This window comes from Hemiscyllium ocellatum, chromosome 11 (assembly GCF_020745735.1).
Source record: "Hemiscyllium ocellatum isolate sHemOce1 chromosome 11, sHemOce1.pat.X.cur, whole genome shotgun sequence".
In the NCBI taxonomy this organism is placed as follows: domain Eukaryota; kingdom Metazoa; phylum Chordata; class Chondrichthyes; order Orectolobiformes; family Hemiscylliidae; genus Hemiscyllium; species Hemiscyllium ocellatum.
The window spans coordinates 22,012,634-22,028,374 of NC_083411.1; the positions used below are offsets into that span (position 1 = coordinate 22,012,634).

The following is a 15,741-nucleotide window of genomic DNA, read 5'->3' on the forward strand; positions in this document are numbered from 1 at the left end:
CCTTATCCATGAATCACAAGAAGCTAGCATCCAAGTTCAGCAGGTAATAGGGAAGGCAAGTAGAATGTTGGCCTTCATTTCAGAAGGAATGGAATATAAATGTGGGGAGGGTTTGCTAAAACTGTACAAGTCACTAGTCAGACTACAGATGGAATACTGTGGACTGTTTTGGGTCCATTTTCTAAGGAAAGCTACACTGCCATTGAAGGTAGTACAAACCAGATTCACTAGGCTAATATCAGGTGTGGAAGAATGTCTTTGAGGAGGAGTGAGTACATTGTGCTGATAGTCATTGGAATATAAAAGAATTAGAGGCCACCTTATTGAAAAATACAAGATCCTTATATGACTTGGTAGAGTAAATGCAGAAAGGTTGCTTCCAATTGTGGGAGAGTCTAGGACCAGAGCGTATAACATCAGAATAAGGGATTGTACACTTAAGAGAGGTGAGGGAATATCTCCTCTTTGAGAGGGTTGTAAATCTGTGGACTTCTTTACCGCAGAGGACTAGAATCATACAGATGTACTCCAGGGAAACAGACCCTTTCGTCCAACTCGTCCTTGCTGACCAGATATCCTAACCTAATCCCTTCCCATTTGCCAGCAATTGGCCCATTAACCTCCAAATCCTTCCTTTTCATATACCTATCCAGATGCCTTTTAAATGCTGTAATTGTACCAGCCTCCATACTTCTTCTGGTAGCTCATTCCATAGACGCACCACCCTCTGCGTGAAAACGTTGCCCCTTAGATCCCTTTTAAATCTTTCCACTCTCACCCTAAATCTATGCCCTTTAGTTCTGGACTCCCCCAACTCAGTGAAAAGACCTTGTCTATTTATCCTATCCATGCCCCTCATGATTTTATAAACCTCTATATGGTCACCTCTCAGCCTCTGATGCTCCCTGGAAAACAGCCCCAGACTATTCAGCCTCTGTCCCATTTTTTTATACCCTTATACTCAAGAGATATACACTAACCTCAAACTGCATCTAAGTAACATTGCAATCAAATTTCCAGATAGGATTTTCTGTAAAAGTAGAATGTTAGGTGCAAAAATATACAAGAGAAAATCAAAATTATACTAATCTAAAATAAAATGCGTTTCTCACATAGGGGAATCTAATACTAGGAGGAATAGTTTCAGAATGAGGTGCCTCCTATTTAAAATGATGAGGAATTATTTCACTGAGGGGTGTTAATATTTGACAATGAGCAGTGGAGGCTAGGTCATTATGCAACTCAGCCTTAAATATTTTCAGATTTTTTTATCAACAAGAAAGTATTGGGTTCCAAACAGCAAGCAGGAAAGTGTTGTTAGGGTGACAACCAGATCTGCCTGGATCTTACTCGAAGATGGAGCAGGCTCAAGATGCTGAAAGGCCTGTTCCTGTTCGAACTTCTTTTCTTTACAATCTCAAAATTCGAGACCCTGTACTTGCCTAACAACCTACGTAGGAGGAAGCAATGCTTTTCAAACAAGTATGTGATGCCAGCTTGAGAGATAATTAATGATTTGTACAAGGAATTGAATGCAATATCTCCAAATGTGCAGCTGACCCTAAGCTGGGTGGCAGTGTGTGCTGTGAGGAGGATGCTAAGAGGGTGACTTGGACAGACTGGCTGAGTGGCAAATATTTGGCAAAAGCAATATAATATGAATAAATGTGAGGTTATCCATTTCGGTCGCAAAAAATGGGAAGGCAGATTATTATATGAATGGTGGCAGTTTAGGAAAAGGTGATGCACAACAAGACCTGGGTGTTATGGTGGAACAGTCGCTGAAAGTTGGTATGCAGGTGAAGTGAGGAAAACTAATGACATGCTCTCCTTCATAGCGACAAGATTTGAGTATCGGAGTAAGGATGTCTTGCTGCAATTATACAGGTCCTAGTGAGGCCACACCTTGAGTACTGTGTGCAGTTTTGATCTCCTGGTCAGAGGAAGGACATTCTTACTATTCAGGGAGTCCAGCGAAGGTTCACCAGACTGATTCCCGGGATGGTAGGACTGATATATGAGGAAAGACTGGATTGACTGGGCTTGTATATGCTGGAATTTAGAAGAATGAGGGAGGGGGTCTCGTAGAAACATATAAAATCCTGATGGTACTGGACAAGCTACATGTGGGGGAAATGTTTCCAATGTTGGAAAATTCCAGAACTGAGAGTCACAGTCTAAAAATAAGGAGGAAGCCATTCAGGACTGAGATGAGGAAGAGTTTCTTCACTCAGAGTTGTGAACCTGTGGAATTCTCTCCCACAGGAAGCTGTTGGGGCCAGGTCATCAGATACATTTAAGAGGGAGCGGGACATGGCCCTTGCAGCTAAAGAGATCAAGGAGTATGGGGAAAGGACAGGAATAGGATGCTGAGATTGCATGATCAGCCATGATTGTATTGAATGGTGGTGCAGGCTCAAAGGGACGAATGGCCTAACCCTGCATCTATTTTCTATGTTTGCAGTCCACCTCCAGGGCAAGCAGTCTGTTGTCATCGTGCTCATTGCAGCCATGTAAATCTTTGTTCCAGTCTGTTTCCAGACTGCCCCTGAAGTAGCATTAATTTTGGTGAATCTGCAATCCTTAGGAGCGTCATGGCTTGCACAAGAGTACATGGCTTTCTCACTTCTTGATTCAACACCTACAAAGAGCTTGACGATGTTTGTTCAGATTGTGTAATACCCCAATGATCAAAGCATCATTGACTGAACATGCTTAACTGCAAGTGTTCCAGATTGGCAAGGTACTGCGCATCAGTCTGTGGCTTATGTACACAGGACCAAGTAAGTTGTTACTGTCATGATGCTATCATTACATTCTTGCCTTCAATTCCTCCTTTGTTTAACTTGGAAAAGAAAAGTGCAAGATTGAATCTCTGGGCTCTACTATTGGTCAGCTTTATGACAGTTGTGTAGCATCCACATGTACTTGTCAACACAGACACTATACTATGTCAGGCCTCTTTATTTGGTCCAAAGTTTCTGACTCAGATATCAATGGCACACAGCAACTTCCATGCTATTCCATTCAATGTGGTATACTTTCATTAAACTCCTAAACAACAGTACATGCTCACAGCTGCAAACTTGGATCTGTGTCAGGTTGTTAATCGGTTGCAGATCTCCAGGTACATTTTTGGAGCAGGAGACCAAACTGCTCAGCTGACTGCAACAACAAGTTGTTTTCCAATATTTCTTTCCACCTTTCCCTGGTGATGACTGTGTGCCTTATAATACCTGTTACTGTTCCTTTAATTGGTTTTCAACTACTTCAAAGCTGTTGCCAAATATACATTTTCTGGGCCTCTTTTCAAGGCTATGCTGAAGTAAATAGAAACTATCATCTGGTGTGTTACCTCTGACATCTTTATTAATTTCCAATGTTAAGTGAAGAAGGCATTATTATCATCATAGAAATAATGAGTCACAGTTCCCTCCTAGTTCCAGAACAGTTTAAAAAGGAGCAAGTCTGTGACTTTACCAATACTGCCCTTTCTGCATTTATGTTCTCAAATCCACAATGCAATTCATCAGCAAGTATACCAATTTATCGTTTGATGTTCCATTCCAGCACCATCAGACAGGATTCCTGCACAACCAGCTATATCTATTATTATGAAAGTGAAGAACAATTACAAAATTCATTGGGATTAATACAATGCAATACAATAGTAAATAATGCATTGCCAAGCAGAGCTTAAAGTGTGTTTGTGAGAATGTGTGTGAGCACTGATTTACAACTATAAGGTCCATAGTGAGCAACCCAATAGAAATTACAACACAGGTAATTTAACCAGACTATTCTATGGAGGAAAAAGTGAGGTCTGCAGATGCTGGAGATCAGAGCTGATGAAGGGCTTATGCCCGAAACGTTGAATTTCCTGTTCCATAGATGCTGCCTGACCTGCTGCGCTTTTCCAGCAACACATTTTCAGCCCAGACTATTCTATGTCAGCATTTACCCTCACCCCAAGTTAGAATTAAGCATGTGATAAAAATCTGTAAAACAGCAATTCAAATGCTTCAATGGATATGAAACTTCCTGTGGTAGAGCTAAGCCAAAGTGTTATGTATAATTGTGTTGTACTGCATGTGAGACGCAGACTACACATGGAGGTGCCAGAGGAATTTCGATTTGCACCATTCACCAAATGCCAATTCGAGGCACTTGCAACTGTTATGCCAACTGATACAGTTTCTGATTAGCCTAATAATGGAGATGTTCAGGTGAGAAAAAAACTTAGCTTGGAGCAAAGACTTATGTATGCTGTTGAGTGCAATTGTCTTCAAGCTGAAACATTGATATAAGTTGGATGTGCAGGAGTCCTGATTCGTGGTGGTGGAACGGAAGGTGAAAGGCGAAATTGTCAGAGTCCTTAAATTTTCTAAGTGAAAGGATGTGAATAAACTGGCAGAGACAACTGTTATTGTGTCCATTGTGCAATGTCTGCTAACCGCTCACATTGTAACAGTCTTGCAAAATGATCTTTGTAAATATATTAGCACCGACATTACAAATAATACCTGCTCCACAGAAAAAGTAATGCTGTATCTTGCTCTTTTTCACTTCAAGTCATTTATCAGACCTAGAGAAAGAAAAGTGAGCATCCTGGTATAGCTAGTATGACAATACTTTCTGTGCAATGGACAAAGGGACAAGGGTTTCAGTTGAGCTACAAGGTTGACCAGCTACTCTCAGAGACACAAGGACACCAGAGACATTTAAAAATGGTGGTGGAGCACAACTGTGGGACACGTTGCCCCATTTCTAACACCTGCAGTTTTCTCCTGCATGGGAGAAGAATGCAAATAGGAAGCCCACAACCTGAACTTTTAACCGACCTGCTCAGTTGCAGGGTTCAATTAGAACATAGAACAGTACAGCACAGAACAGGCCCTTCAGTCCACAATGTTGTGCCGACCACTGATCCTCATGTATGCACTCCCAAATTTCTGTGACCATATGCATGTCCAGGAGTTTCTTAAATGTCCCCAATGACCCTGCCTCCACAACTGCTGCTGGCAATGCATTCCATGCTCTCACAACTCTGTGTGTAAAGAACCCGCCTCTGACATCCCCTCTATACTTTTCTCCAACCAGCTTAAAACTATGACCCCTCGTGTTAGTCATTTCTGCCCTGGGAAATAGTCTCTGGCTATCGACCCTATCTATGCCTCTCATTATCTTGTACACCTCAATTAGGTCCCCTCTTCTCCTCCTTTTCTCCAATGAAAAAAGTCCAAGCTCAATCAACCTCTCCTCATAAGATAAGCCCTCCTGTCCAGGCAGCATCCTGGTAAACCTCCTCTGAACCTTCTCCAAAGCATCCACATCTTTCTTATAATAGGGCGACCAGAACTGGACGCAGTATTCCAAATGCAGTCTAACCAAAGTTTTATAGAGCTGCAACAAGATCTCAGGTCTCTTAAACTCAATCCCCCTGTTAATGAAAGCCAAAACAATATATGCTTTCTTAACAACCCTGTCCACTTGGGTGGCCATTTTAAGGATCTATGTACCTGCACACCAAGATCCCTCTGTTCATTCACACTGCCAAGAATCCTATCCTTAATCCTGTACTCAGCTTTCAAATTCGACCTTCCAAAATGCATCACCTCGCATTTAGCCAGGTTGAACTCCATCTGCCACCTCTCAGCCCATCTCTGCATCCTGTCAATGTCCCACTGCAGCCTACAACAGCCTTCTATACTGTCAACGACACCTCCAACCTTTGTGTCATCTGCAAACTTGCTGACCCATCCTTCAATCCCCTCATCCAAGTCATTAATAAAAATTACAAACAATAGAGGCCCAAGGACAGAGCCCTGTGGAACACCACTCACCACAGATTTCCAGGCATAATATTTTCCTTCTACCACCACTCGCTGTCTTCTGTTGGCCAGCCAATTCTGTATCCAGACAGCCATGTTCCCCTGAATCCCATTCCTCCTGACCTTCTGAATGAGCCTACCATGGGGAACCTTATCAAATGCTTTGCTGAAGTTCTTGAAGCTGGATCATTAAGTCTATTCAAGGTGGAGATAGATTCTTTCTTTTTGTAAATATATTTATTGGCAATTTTTTTTAACTTTACACACATATAAAATTATTGAAAAATACAATCAATAACAAATATCATTATAATAAAAAAACAAATTACAATACTACTGCCTACTAACTACTAACCTATCCTATAATACAAAACAAACCCTAACACTATGCAGGAGATAGATCCTTAATCATAGTGTCATAGAGTTATACAGCACTGAAACAGACTCTTTGGTCCACTTGTCCATGCTGACCAGATATCCTAATCTCATTAGCCAGGACTTGGCCCATATCTCACTAAACCCTTCTTATTCATGCACACATCAAGATGCCTTTTAAATGTTCTAAGTGTACCTGCCTCCAGCGCTTCCTCTGGCAGCTTGTTCCGTACATACACCAACTTCTGCGTGAAACAAATTGCCCCTCAGGTCCCTTGTACATCTTTTCCCTCTCATGTTAAACCAATGCCCTCTAATTTTGGATTCCCTTCACTGGGAGAAAGACATTGGCTATTCACCCTGTCCATGCCCATCATGATTTTATCACCTCTGTAAGGTCACCCTTCAGTCTCTGACATTCCATAGAAAATTGCCCCAGCCTATTCAGCATGTCTGTGTAGCTCAAAGTCTCCAATCCCAGCAACATGCTTGTAAATCTTTTCTCAACCCTTTTAAGTTTCACAACATCTTACCTAAAGCAGCCTCATCAATGTCCTCTACAGCTCTAACATTGATCCAAACTCTGATACTCAATGCTGACAGTGAAGGCAAGCATGCCAAATGCCTTCTTCACCACCCTAGTTACCTGTGACTCCACTTTCAAGGAACTATGTACCTGCACTTTGGGTCCCTTCGTTCAGCAACACTCCCAAGGACCCTGCAGCTAAAGTGCTCACCAACTGATGCCTTAGTCACTTGTCCTGCCTTATTTCCCAAGAGAATGCCAAGTTTTGCCAGTAAGTATATCATGCACTGAATAAGAAAATATCCTTGTACACTTTTAATAAATTCCTCTCCATTCAAGCCCTTAACACTACAGTAATCTCATTCTACATTCAGGAAGTTAAAATCCCCGACCATTATAATCCTATTATTCTTCTATCTGAGATTTCCTTATACATTTGCTTCTCAGTTTCCTGCTGATTATTTTGGGGGAGCCCTATCATACAATACCAATAAGGCGATCATCCCTTTTTTATTTCTCAGTTCCACCCATATAAGGTCACTGGACATCGCCCAGGAACAACCTCCCCAACAAAAACAGAAATTACTAGAAAACTCAGTAGGTCTGGCAACATCTGTGGAGAGAAATCAGAGTTAATGTTTCAGGCCCAGTGACCCTTCCTCAGTACTTTTTCTGTTTTTAAATCCTCCATGGGCAGTATGGTGGCACAGTGGTTAGCACTACTGCATCACAGTGCCAGAGACCCGGGTTCAATTCCCGCCTCGGGCAACTGTCTGTGTGGAGTTTGCACATTCTCCCCGTGCCTACGTGGGTTTCCTCCGGGTGCTCCGGTTTCCTCCCACAGTCCAAAGATGTGCAGGCTAGGGTGAATTGGCCATGCTAAATTGCCCATAGTGTTAGGTGAAGGGGTAAATGTAGGGGAATGGGTCTGGGTGGGTTGCTCTTCAGAGGGTCAGTGTGGACTTGTTAGGCCGAAGGGCCTGTTTCCACACTGTAAGTAATCTAATCTGAGTACAGGTTTAGTGTTTTCCATGACCAAAAACATCACTGCCCCATCTCTCTTGTCCTCCTTTCTGTAGCAACTATACCCTTGAACATTAAGCTGTCAGTCCTGACCTTCCCTGAGCCACATTTTTGTGATATCTATGATATCCGAGTCCAATGTTCCCAACCATGCCCTGAGTTTATCTGCCATACCTGTCAGGCCTCTTGCATTAAAGTAAGTGCAGTTTAACTTATCAGGCTTACCTCATTCTCTGCCAATGTCTTGCCTGCCTTGACTTGTAACTTGCTCCTCTTCCCTACTGTATCAGCTGCAGACCTATCTCTTTTATCATGATCTCTTAGAGTCTCCCCTCCCCCCTTACTAGCTTAAAGCCTTCTGACTAGCACTAGCACCAGGATATTGGTCCCCTTCTAATTCAGGCACAATTTGTCCTTCTTATACAGGTCACTTCTACCCCAGAAGAGATCCCAATAACCCAAAGATGTGAATCCCTATTCCTTGCACCAGTTCCTCAGCCACACACTCATCTGCCCTATCCTTCTATCCCTAACTCACTAGCAGTAATCCAGATATTACTGCTCTCAAGGACTGACTTTTTAAATTTCTGCCTAATTTCCCATGTTATCTCTGCAGAACCTTGTCCCTTTCTCTTCCTATGCCATTGCTACCAATGTATAAAACGATCTCCTCTGGTCACTCTGCCCCTTTGAGAATATTCTGCACCCTATCTGAGGCATCCTTTACCCTGACACCAGGGAGGTAACATACCATTCTGATGTTTCGCTGTCAGTCACAGAAACGTCTGTTTGTGCCCCTGACCAGAGAGTCCCCTATCACAATTGATCACGGTACCTGACATACCCCTCATTATAGTAGAGTCAGTCTTAGTACCAAAAACCTGGCTGTCAGTGCTATATTCCCTTGAGAGGCCATCACTCCCATTATTATCCAAAACGGTATACTTGTTTCAGATGGGGATAGCCTCAGGAGACTCCTGTATTATCTGTCTACCCCTCTTACCTTTCCTATTAGTAACCCATCTACCTGATTGTATCTGCAGTTTTTCAACTTTCCTGAAACTGCCATTCACTTGTAAATTCCTCATTGCCTCTAACTGGAGCTCCAACTGATCCATGTGATCCAATAGGATTCGCAACCAAACCCATAACCTCCAGAACTTTGAAATTCTCCCTAATTTCCCAGATCCAACAGGAAGAACACATTACTCTACTAAAACCCATCTCTGTATCTTAAAAAAATCTACAGACCAAGAATATACTCAAAAAACAATCACAACTCGCTTCTCAAAAACTCAGTATTAGCACAGTCTTACTGCTCAAAATAAAACTGCTCAGGGATAACTAAATGCCTTTCTTTTATATTAAAAATTAATCAAGAGACAGATCTCAGTAAAACATTTTTAAAAATCCTCCTATTTGCTATTGTAGATTTACAAAAAAAAACCCAAGAGTTTAAGATTTATGTGTTTTATAAGTCTTAAAATAAAACACTAAACTGATCAGGCTTTGAGGTCACTGATCACTCCCAGCAGCTGTGTGGAGTGGGGTTCTGATAATAAGGTCTCCCAAGGTCAACTATTATACTGCACTGTTTGTTTTCCTTTGACTGATCTCTAAAGATGTGTTTAATTTCACAGTCAGTCAGCTGTGAAAGTTCACTGCTTGATTCTTTTCATGAATTCTTGTTGATCTCGAGATCCATTCACCGACCTCTCCATGTGGTCAAACTCCTAGAACTTCATCTCCTGCCATTATGGGACAGAAAGCAGGAAACTGGAGATGAGGGTTATCAGATCAGCCGTGGCAGAGCAGATTCAATGGGTCACCTATTTCTGCTCTTATGTCTTATGATAATGGTCTTGTGTGCAAGGAGCCCATTAATATAATTTCCATCCAAACATTGACATAATGGGAAGCACAGTCTTCATAAAATTTGTCCAGCTTCTCCATAATATGGTTCACTCTCCCTCAGAGGAACTGTAAACCTTAGCGTAGATTTGACAATGTTTCAAAGATATGTTCAAAATGTTTGACCCATTACCCTCCGTAACAACTCAAAATCAACTCCTCCGCCCTCACCCCTGCCCTCTACAGCCTCTATGTGAAATCATTGCAAACGCTTGCCCACCCTCCCCACTCCACATACTCCATTTGCCCATCAAATTCTCCAAACTAACTCCTGGCCTGACATGCCCATTCATCTGTTTGCTTGGGAGCATGGAGGAGGTGAAAGTGGATGGGGTTTGGAAGAGCGATAAGTGTGAAGGATTACCACTCTCTATATGAAATCCTCAAATGTGAGAGTTGTCAAGTGGTTTTGCTGTAGGGGGTTGGGTGAGGAGGCAGGCCCCTAGTCAACCTTAACTGGAATTGGGATCTAACCCAGGCTGTTAGCACCACTCTCAATTGCACACTAGCTCTGAACCATCACCTCCTCTCATGTGAGGGCTAAAGGGCCAAACATATAATCAAACAACTGGGACAGAAGTCCTAGGGAACAAAGGCAGACCTTTTAACCAGCCGCTTTGACACTTGGCCAATCCTAAGGCCATCTTAGGTTTTTTGGGGGAGCCATGGGCCTAACTCTGACATGTATTCTTCCTGTCCAGACTGAAGATCCCACAACTTTCTACTGAGCCTCTTCCGTATTTGAGAAACCCTGGTGAGGCTTCGGAATTTCTTTTACCGTAACTAGACCCTGCTTTATATGGAGTCATGGAGTCATAGAGTCATAGAGATGTACAGCATGGAAACAGACCCTTCGGTCCAACCCGTCCATGCTGACCAGATATCCCAACCCAATCCAGTCCCACCTGCCAGCACCTGGCCCATATCCCTCCAAACCATATTCATATACCCATCCAAATGCCTCTTAAATGTTGCAATTGTACCATCCTCCACCACTTCCTCTGGCAGCTCATTCCATACACGTACCACCCTCTGCGTGAAAAAGTTGCCCCTCTTTATATCTTTCCCCTCTCATCCTAAACCTATGCCCTCTAGTTCTGGACTCTCCGACCCCAGGGAAAAGAACTTTGCCTATTTATCCTATCCGTGCCCCTCATTTTGTAAACCTCTCTAAGGTCACCCCTCATCCTCCGGCGCTCCAGGAAAAACAGCCCCAACCTGTTCAGCTTCTCCCTATAGCTCAAATCCTCCAACCCTGGCAACATCCTTGTAAATCTTTTCTGAACCCTTTCAAGTTTCACAACATCTTTCTGGTAGGAAGGAGACCAAAATTGTATGCGATATTCCAACAGTGGCCTAACCAATGTCCTGTACAGCCGCAACATGACCTCCCAACTCCTGTATTCAATACTCTGACCAATAAAGGAAAGCATACTAAATGCCTTCTTCACTATCCTATCGACCTGCGACTCCACTTTCAAGGAGCTATGAGCCTGCACTCCAAGGTCTCTTTGTTCAGCAACACTCCCTAGGACCTTACCATTAAGTGTATAAGTCCTGCTAAGATTTGCTTTCCCAAAATGCAGCACCCCGTATTTATCTGAATTAAACTCCATCTGCCACTTCTCAGCCCATTGGCTCATCTATTCAAGGTCCTGTTGTAATCTGAGGTAACTCTCTTCGCTGTCCACTACACCTCCAATTTTGGTGTCATCTGCAAACTTACTAACTGTACCTCTTATGCTCACATCCAAATCATTCATGTAAATGGCAAAAAGTGGACGACCCAGCACCAATCCTTGTGGCACTCCACTGGTCACAGGCCTCCAGTCTGAAAAACCACTACCCTCTGTTGTCCACCTTTGAGCCAGTTCTGTATCCAAATGGCTAGTTCTCCCTGTATTCCATGAGATCTAGCCTTGCTAATCAGTCTCCCATGGGGAACCTTGTCGAAAACCCTACTGAAGTCTATGTAGATCAATCTACTCCTCTGCTCTCATCAATCCTCTTTGTTACTTCCTCAAAAAATGCAATCAAGTTTGTGAGACATGATTTCACACGCACAAAGCCATGTTTACTGTCCTTAATCAGTCCTTGCCTTTCCAAATACAAGGTACATCCTGTCCCTTAGGATTCCCTCCAACAACGTGCCCACCACTGAGGTCAGGCTCACTGGTCTATAATTCCCTGGCTTGTCCTTACCGCCCTTCTTAAACAGTGTATATGTTGTTGGAATTGAAATGGCCAGATAATCCAAACTGCGAAACTCCTGTGAAACATTTTGGAACACTCCACCCATGTGAGACAGTTGTGTGGACCTATTTCCCATGCCTGCCAATGGTATACTTAGCTTACACCCAAACTTTCATTCTAAGGACAATGACAATAATATTGTGACATCTAATTATTAAATGAGTTGAAATGTTTTCTGTTTGGTTTTGTTGCTGTTCACAGCACACCAGTGCTGGTGCTGAAGGATCAGGCCAAGCCTTAGCTTCTCCTGGTTCCTGCCTGGAGGAATTCCGATCTGCACCATTCATCGAATGCCATGGTCGAGGCACATGCAACTATTATGCCAACTCATACAGTTTCTGGCTAGCCACTGTCGAAACAACGGAGATGTTCAGGTGAGAAATATCTTAACTTGGAGCAATGAGTTATGTGCACCTTTGAGTGCAAATGACTTATCTGCCTTTAGCTAATGATACAATTGCTAAACTGTTTACTGCTGCTGTTTATAAATGAAGCTGTTGCCTTTTGTCAAGTTGCATTTCCACATCACCAAGAAACCTCTGGCAACTCACTTCAGTGGTTGGTATTTATGCGTACATCTTGGCAGTAAATGTTAGACTCTAGTGTTTTACATTTTGACGTTGGATGAGATTTTCCACCAACTCCCCAGTCCAAATAATTTTGAAAATGAGATTGTACTGCCATGAATAAAATTAAACTGACTCTAGAGGTGATCATATTGGAGGGTGAAGCAGCCTCAAATGGTTGAATGACCTCCTCCTGCTCCTGTTGTGTATTTTCCTTCCATTTGCCACTGCTTCTCCAAGCTGGCTGAACCTGCCAAGTACTCCCCCGCCCCCAACCAAGCCACTGTCCCCCATGTCTGTGCACAGACCTGAAAATTGACTCTGCAATGTCTCAAGTATTTCTACTTTTTTTTATTCATCAGTAAGGTTCTCAATTGTTGCCCATTTACACTTACTTTTAAGAAGGTGGTGGTGAAATGTACTCTAGAACTGCTGCAGTCCATGTGATGAGGAGCACCCACAGTTCAGTTAGGAAGTGAGTTCCAGGACTTTGGCTATGAAGGACAAAGGATATAGTTTCAAATCAGGATGGCTTAGTGGGAAACCTGGGGGTAGAGATTTCTCATACATCTACTGTTTTATTCTCCTTACTGGTAGAGGTTAAGAGTTTGGTTGGTGCTGCCACAGGAGCCTAGGTGAATTGCTGCGGTGTATCCTGTAGACGTGCACTCTGCTGGAACAAGGCACAGGTGGTGAAAGAGTGAATGTTCAAGGAGGTGGATGGGTTGTTAATCAAATAGGATACTTTGGCCTGGGTAGTGCCAAGATTCTTAAATGTTATTGGAGCTGCACTCATCCAGGCAAGTGGAGAATATTCTTAACATTCCTGACATGTGTCTTGTCAATGATGGACAGCTTTTGAGGAGTCAGAAGGTGAGTTATCTTCCCCCTACTGTGGCTGCAACTGAACAGCCTGCAAAACCTCAGGGCATGTCTTCTAGTTTGTGCAAGTGCCTTATCGGGAGGAAGATGTGTTAATGCTGGGAGGTATAGAAGGGTGAGTTTTCTGTGCAGATGCCTCTCATGAAATCCAGGATTTGTTTTTGCTTCTATCTCTTTCTTGCAACAGTAAACCGCAGTCGGAGACTCTAAAAGCTGGCGAACTCCGAACACGTGTGAGTCGCTGTCAAGTATGTATGAAAAGGACGTAATGCATTGGCTTCCGGCATTGAGGCAACAAGTGAAATCGGCTGAGAAGAAGAAATCCAGCTCAATAAGTAAAAACTGTAGGGCGCTCTGTCTTCCATTTACAATGGTGCTACTGTGCGAAGCAAAAACAAACACAAAAAAAAATAACTGTTCATACATAATATTTGTTTATACGTACCTCATGTAAAGAGTAATCAGTGCATTTTGGAAAGGAACAAGCGAGAAACTGCAGTGTTGTGGAATGAGAAACAGTGGTGCCTCCTATTCTTCTGAGTGGGAAGAGGTGACCCCCGTAATGGCACTTTCTTCAAAAGTAATGCACTGAAAACATTACAACAACAAGACTGCTTACACCATCGTTATATTTCTGTTTGTTTTTGAAAGCAACTTTTTCTCATGGTGCTACTAACCAACTACTGCATCCAGGTTCTTAAATATTAATAATTAATAATCAACCTGTTATTTCCTTGTTTTTTTTTGTAAGTACTGAAAATGTGTATATGATGTATCCAGGCTTTAATCACTTGAAGAATTTCAGCATCACAATTATCACCAATAACATCAATTTATGCTTCACATATTACCGGCTCAATTAGCATTTTTATCTATTTTTGTTAAAAGTAGCAGAATTGTGGAAAAAAATGCAGTATTTTATACTATTGGATTCACTTTACGGGATTTCCCACTTTACTATCAAACTACTGATTTTTTTTTGCTTTTTAAAGACAATTTGAAAATTATCCCTCCTCCCACCCCTTTGTCCTTTTAAAACATTATAGGCTGCAGATTTCAGTTAATAAAACTTTTCTGGAAATTGTAAAAAGTTGTATTTGTAGTTATGATCAGGGTTTTTAAAATGGAAAAATATACACTGTGCTACACAATTACAGCTTTCCTAAGAGGCCTTTAAATGTTAAATATACTTTTTTGTACTGTCTGAAATTATGTAAAATGATTAGCCATAAGAAGTGCCTGTGAAGAGAGACTGAACTGTGTTTATAAACAATTTGCAATCAAATCATAGCCCACTCTATCTCAGCACTCTGCCTTCCTCCTGGCATTGTTACCATACAGCAAACACAAAAAGGTTACCAAAGGTTCTTTTGTTTTATTTCAGCAAAGATATGTCTCTCTCCAAAAGTGTTCTTTCTTGTATATTATCCAGGACAGTTCCAAACAACTTTATAAAACAAAAAAAAACAAAAAAAAGCACAAATCTGAAATAAACGAAATATTGACTTAAAGTTGCATTGTCTAACTATTCTTTTTACTAACTTATAAAAGTGATTTGTAAAGTTATTTGTTTCTCTTGTTTAAGCAAGTTTTCCATTCTCACCCACAACACATCCCACCATATATCATCTCCCACCTTCACAGACCATATGTCTCATGGCCCCACTGTTATGACCCGGGGTAAACCCCCTCTGCTAATTTAAACTCAACACCCAGAAATAAATTCACCTCATCCTGTAATCTGTGAAAATTTGAGAGGCAAAGAATTATCCCAAAAGTCACTATTTAAAGAAAAAATTAACAACTTTAATTTTTTATGGTCTTACAGGAAATAATTAACTAACAATTATTTACAACTCATTTATCTAACCTATTTTTTACTTTCCCTTCTACAATACTTTCCCCCGATTAAGATTTACAGAAAAATTCAAATTTCAAAACCAGCCAGCTGTTGAATCTTCTCTTAGTATCTTCCTCTGTCTTCTTTTCTTCTTCTTAAGAGATTTCTGTTTCACCGGTCATTGATAGATAAAGGTACCATTAAGAGAGTTATTCTCTGGGCAGTCTGCATACATTGGTGGCTTGGCAGTTCTCCTCCAAGTGTTCAATTTCTTTCCCTGGTTTTATACCCCAAAGCATTGGATCAGTTCATTGGTGTTAATATTGTCAAAATACTAAATTCATTGGAGTTTAGGTATTTTGGGGCATAATTTAAACTGATTGGCTGAATTTGAATTCATTTTGTCATCTCCAGGCAACCCACTAATCTAATTGTTCAACCAAATGTTCCATTGTTACCCTATTCAGAACACTTGGTGCTGTGTCAGTTAGTTCTGCTAGCTTCTAACTCTTAAAGGTACAGTACCCCCTACAC

General features: G+C 41.8%; 1 protein-coding gene across 3 annotated transcripts in view; it reads left to right on the top strand.

Annotated features, from left to right (window-relative positions):
- The window catches only part of col4a5 (collagen, type IV, alpha 5 (Alport syndrome)), a 257,193-nt gene extending 242,315 nt beyond the window's left edge, over nt 1-14,878 (top strand). For all 3 annotated transcript variants that reach the window (XM_060832454.1, XM_060832453.1, XM_060832455.1), the window contains 2 exons: nt 12,121-12,293; nt 13,555-14,878. In XM_060832454.1, coding sequence (XP_060688437.1) covers nt 12,121-12,293; nt 13,555-13,636 — 255 coding nt within the window. In that variant the 3' untranslated portion in view covers nt 13,637-14,878. The remainder of the gene's footprint in view (nt 1-12,120; nt 12,294-13,554) is intronic.
- Nucleotides 14,879-15,741: the final 863 nt, after the last annotated feature.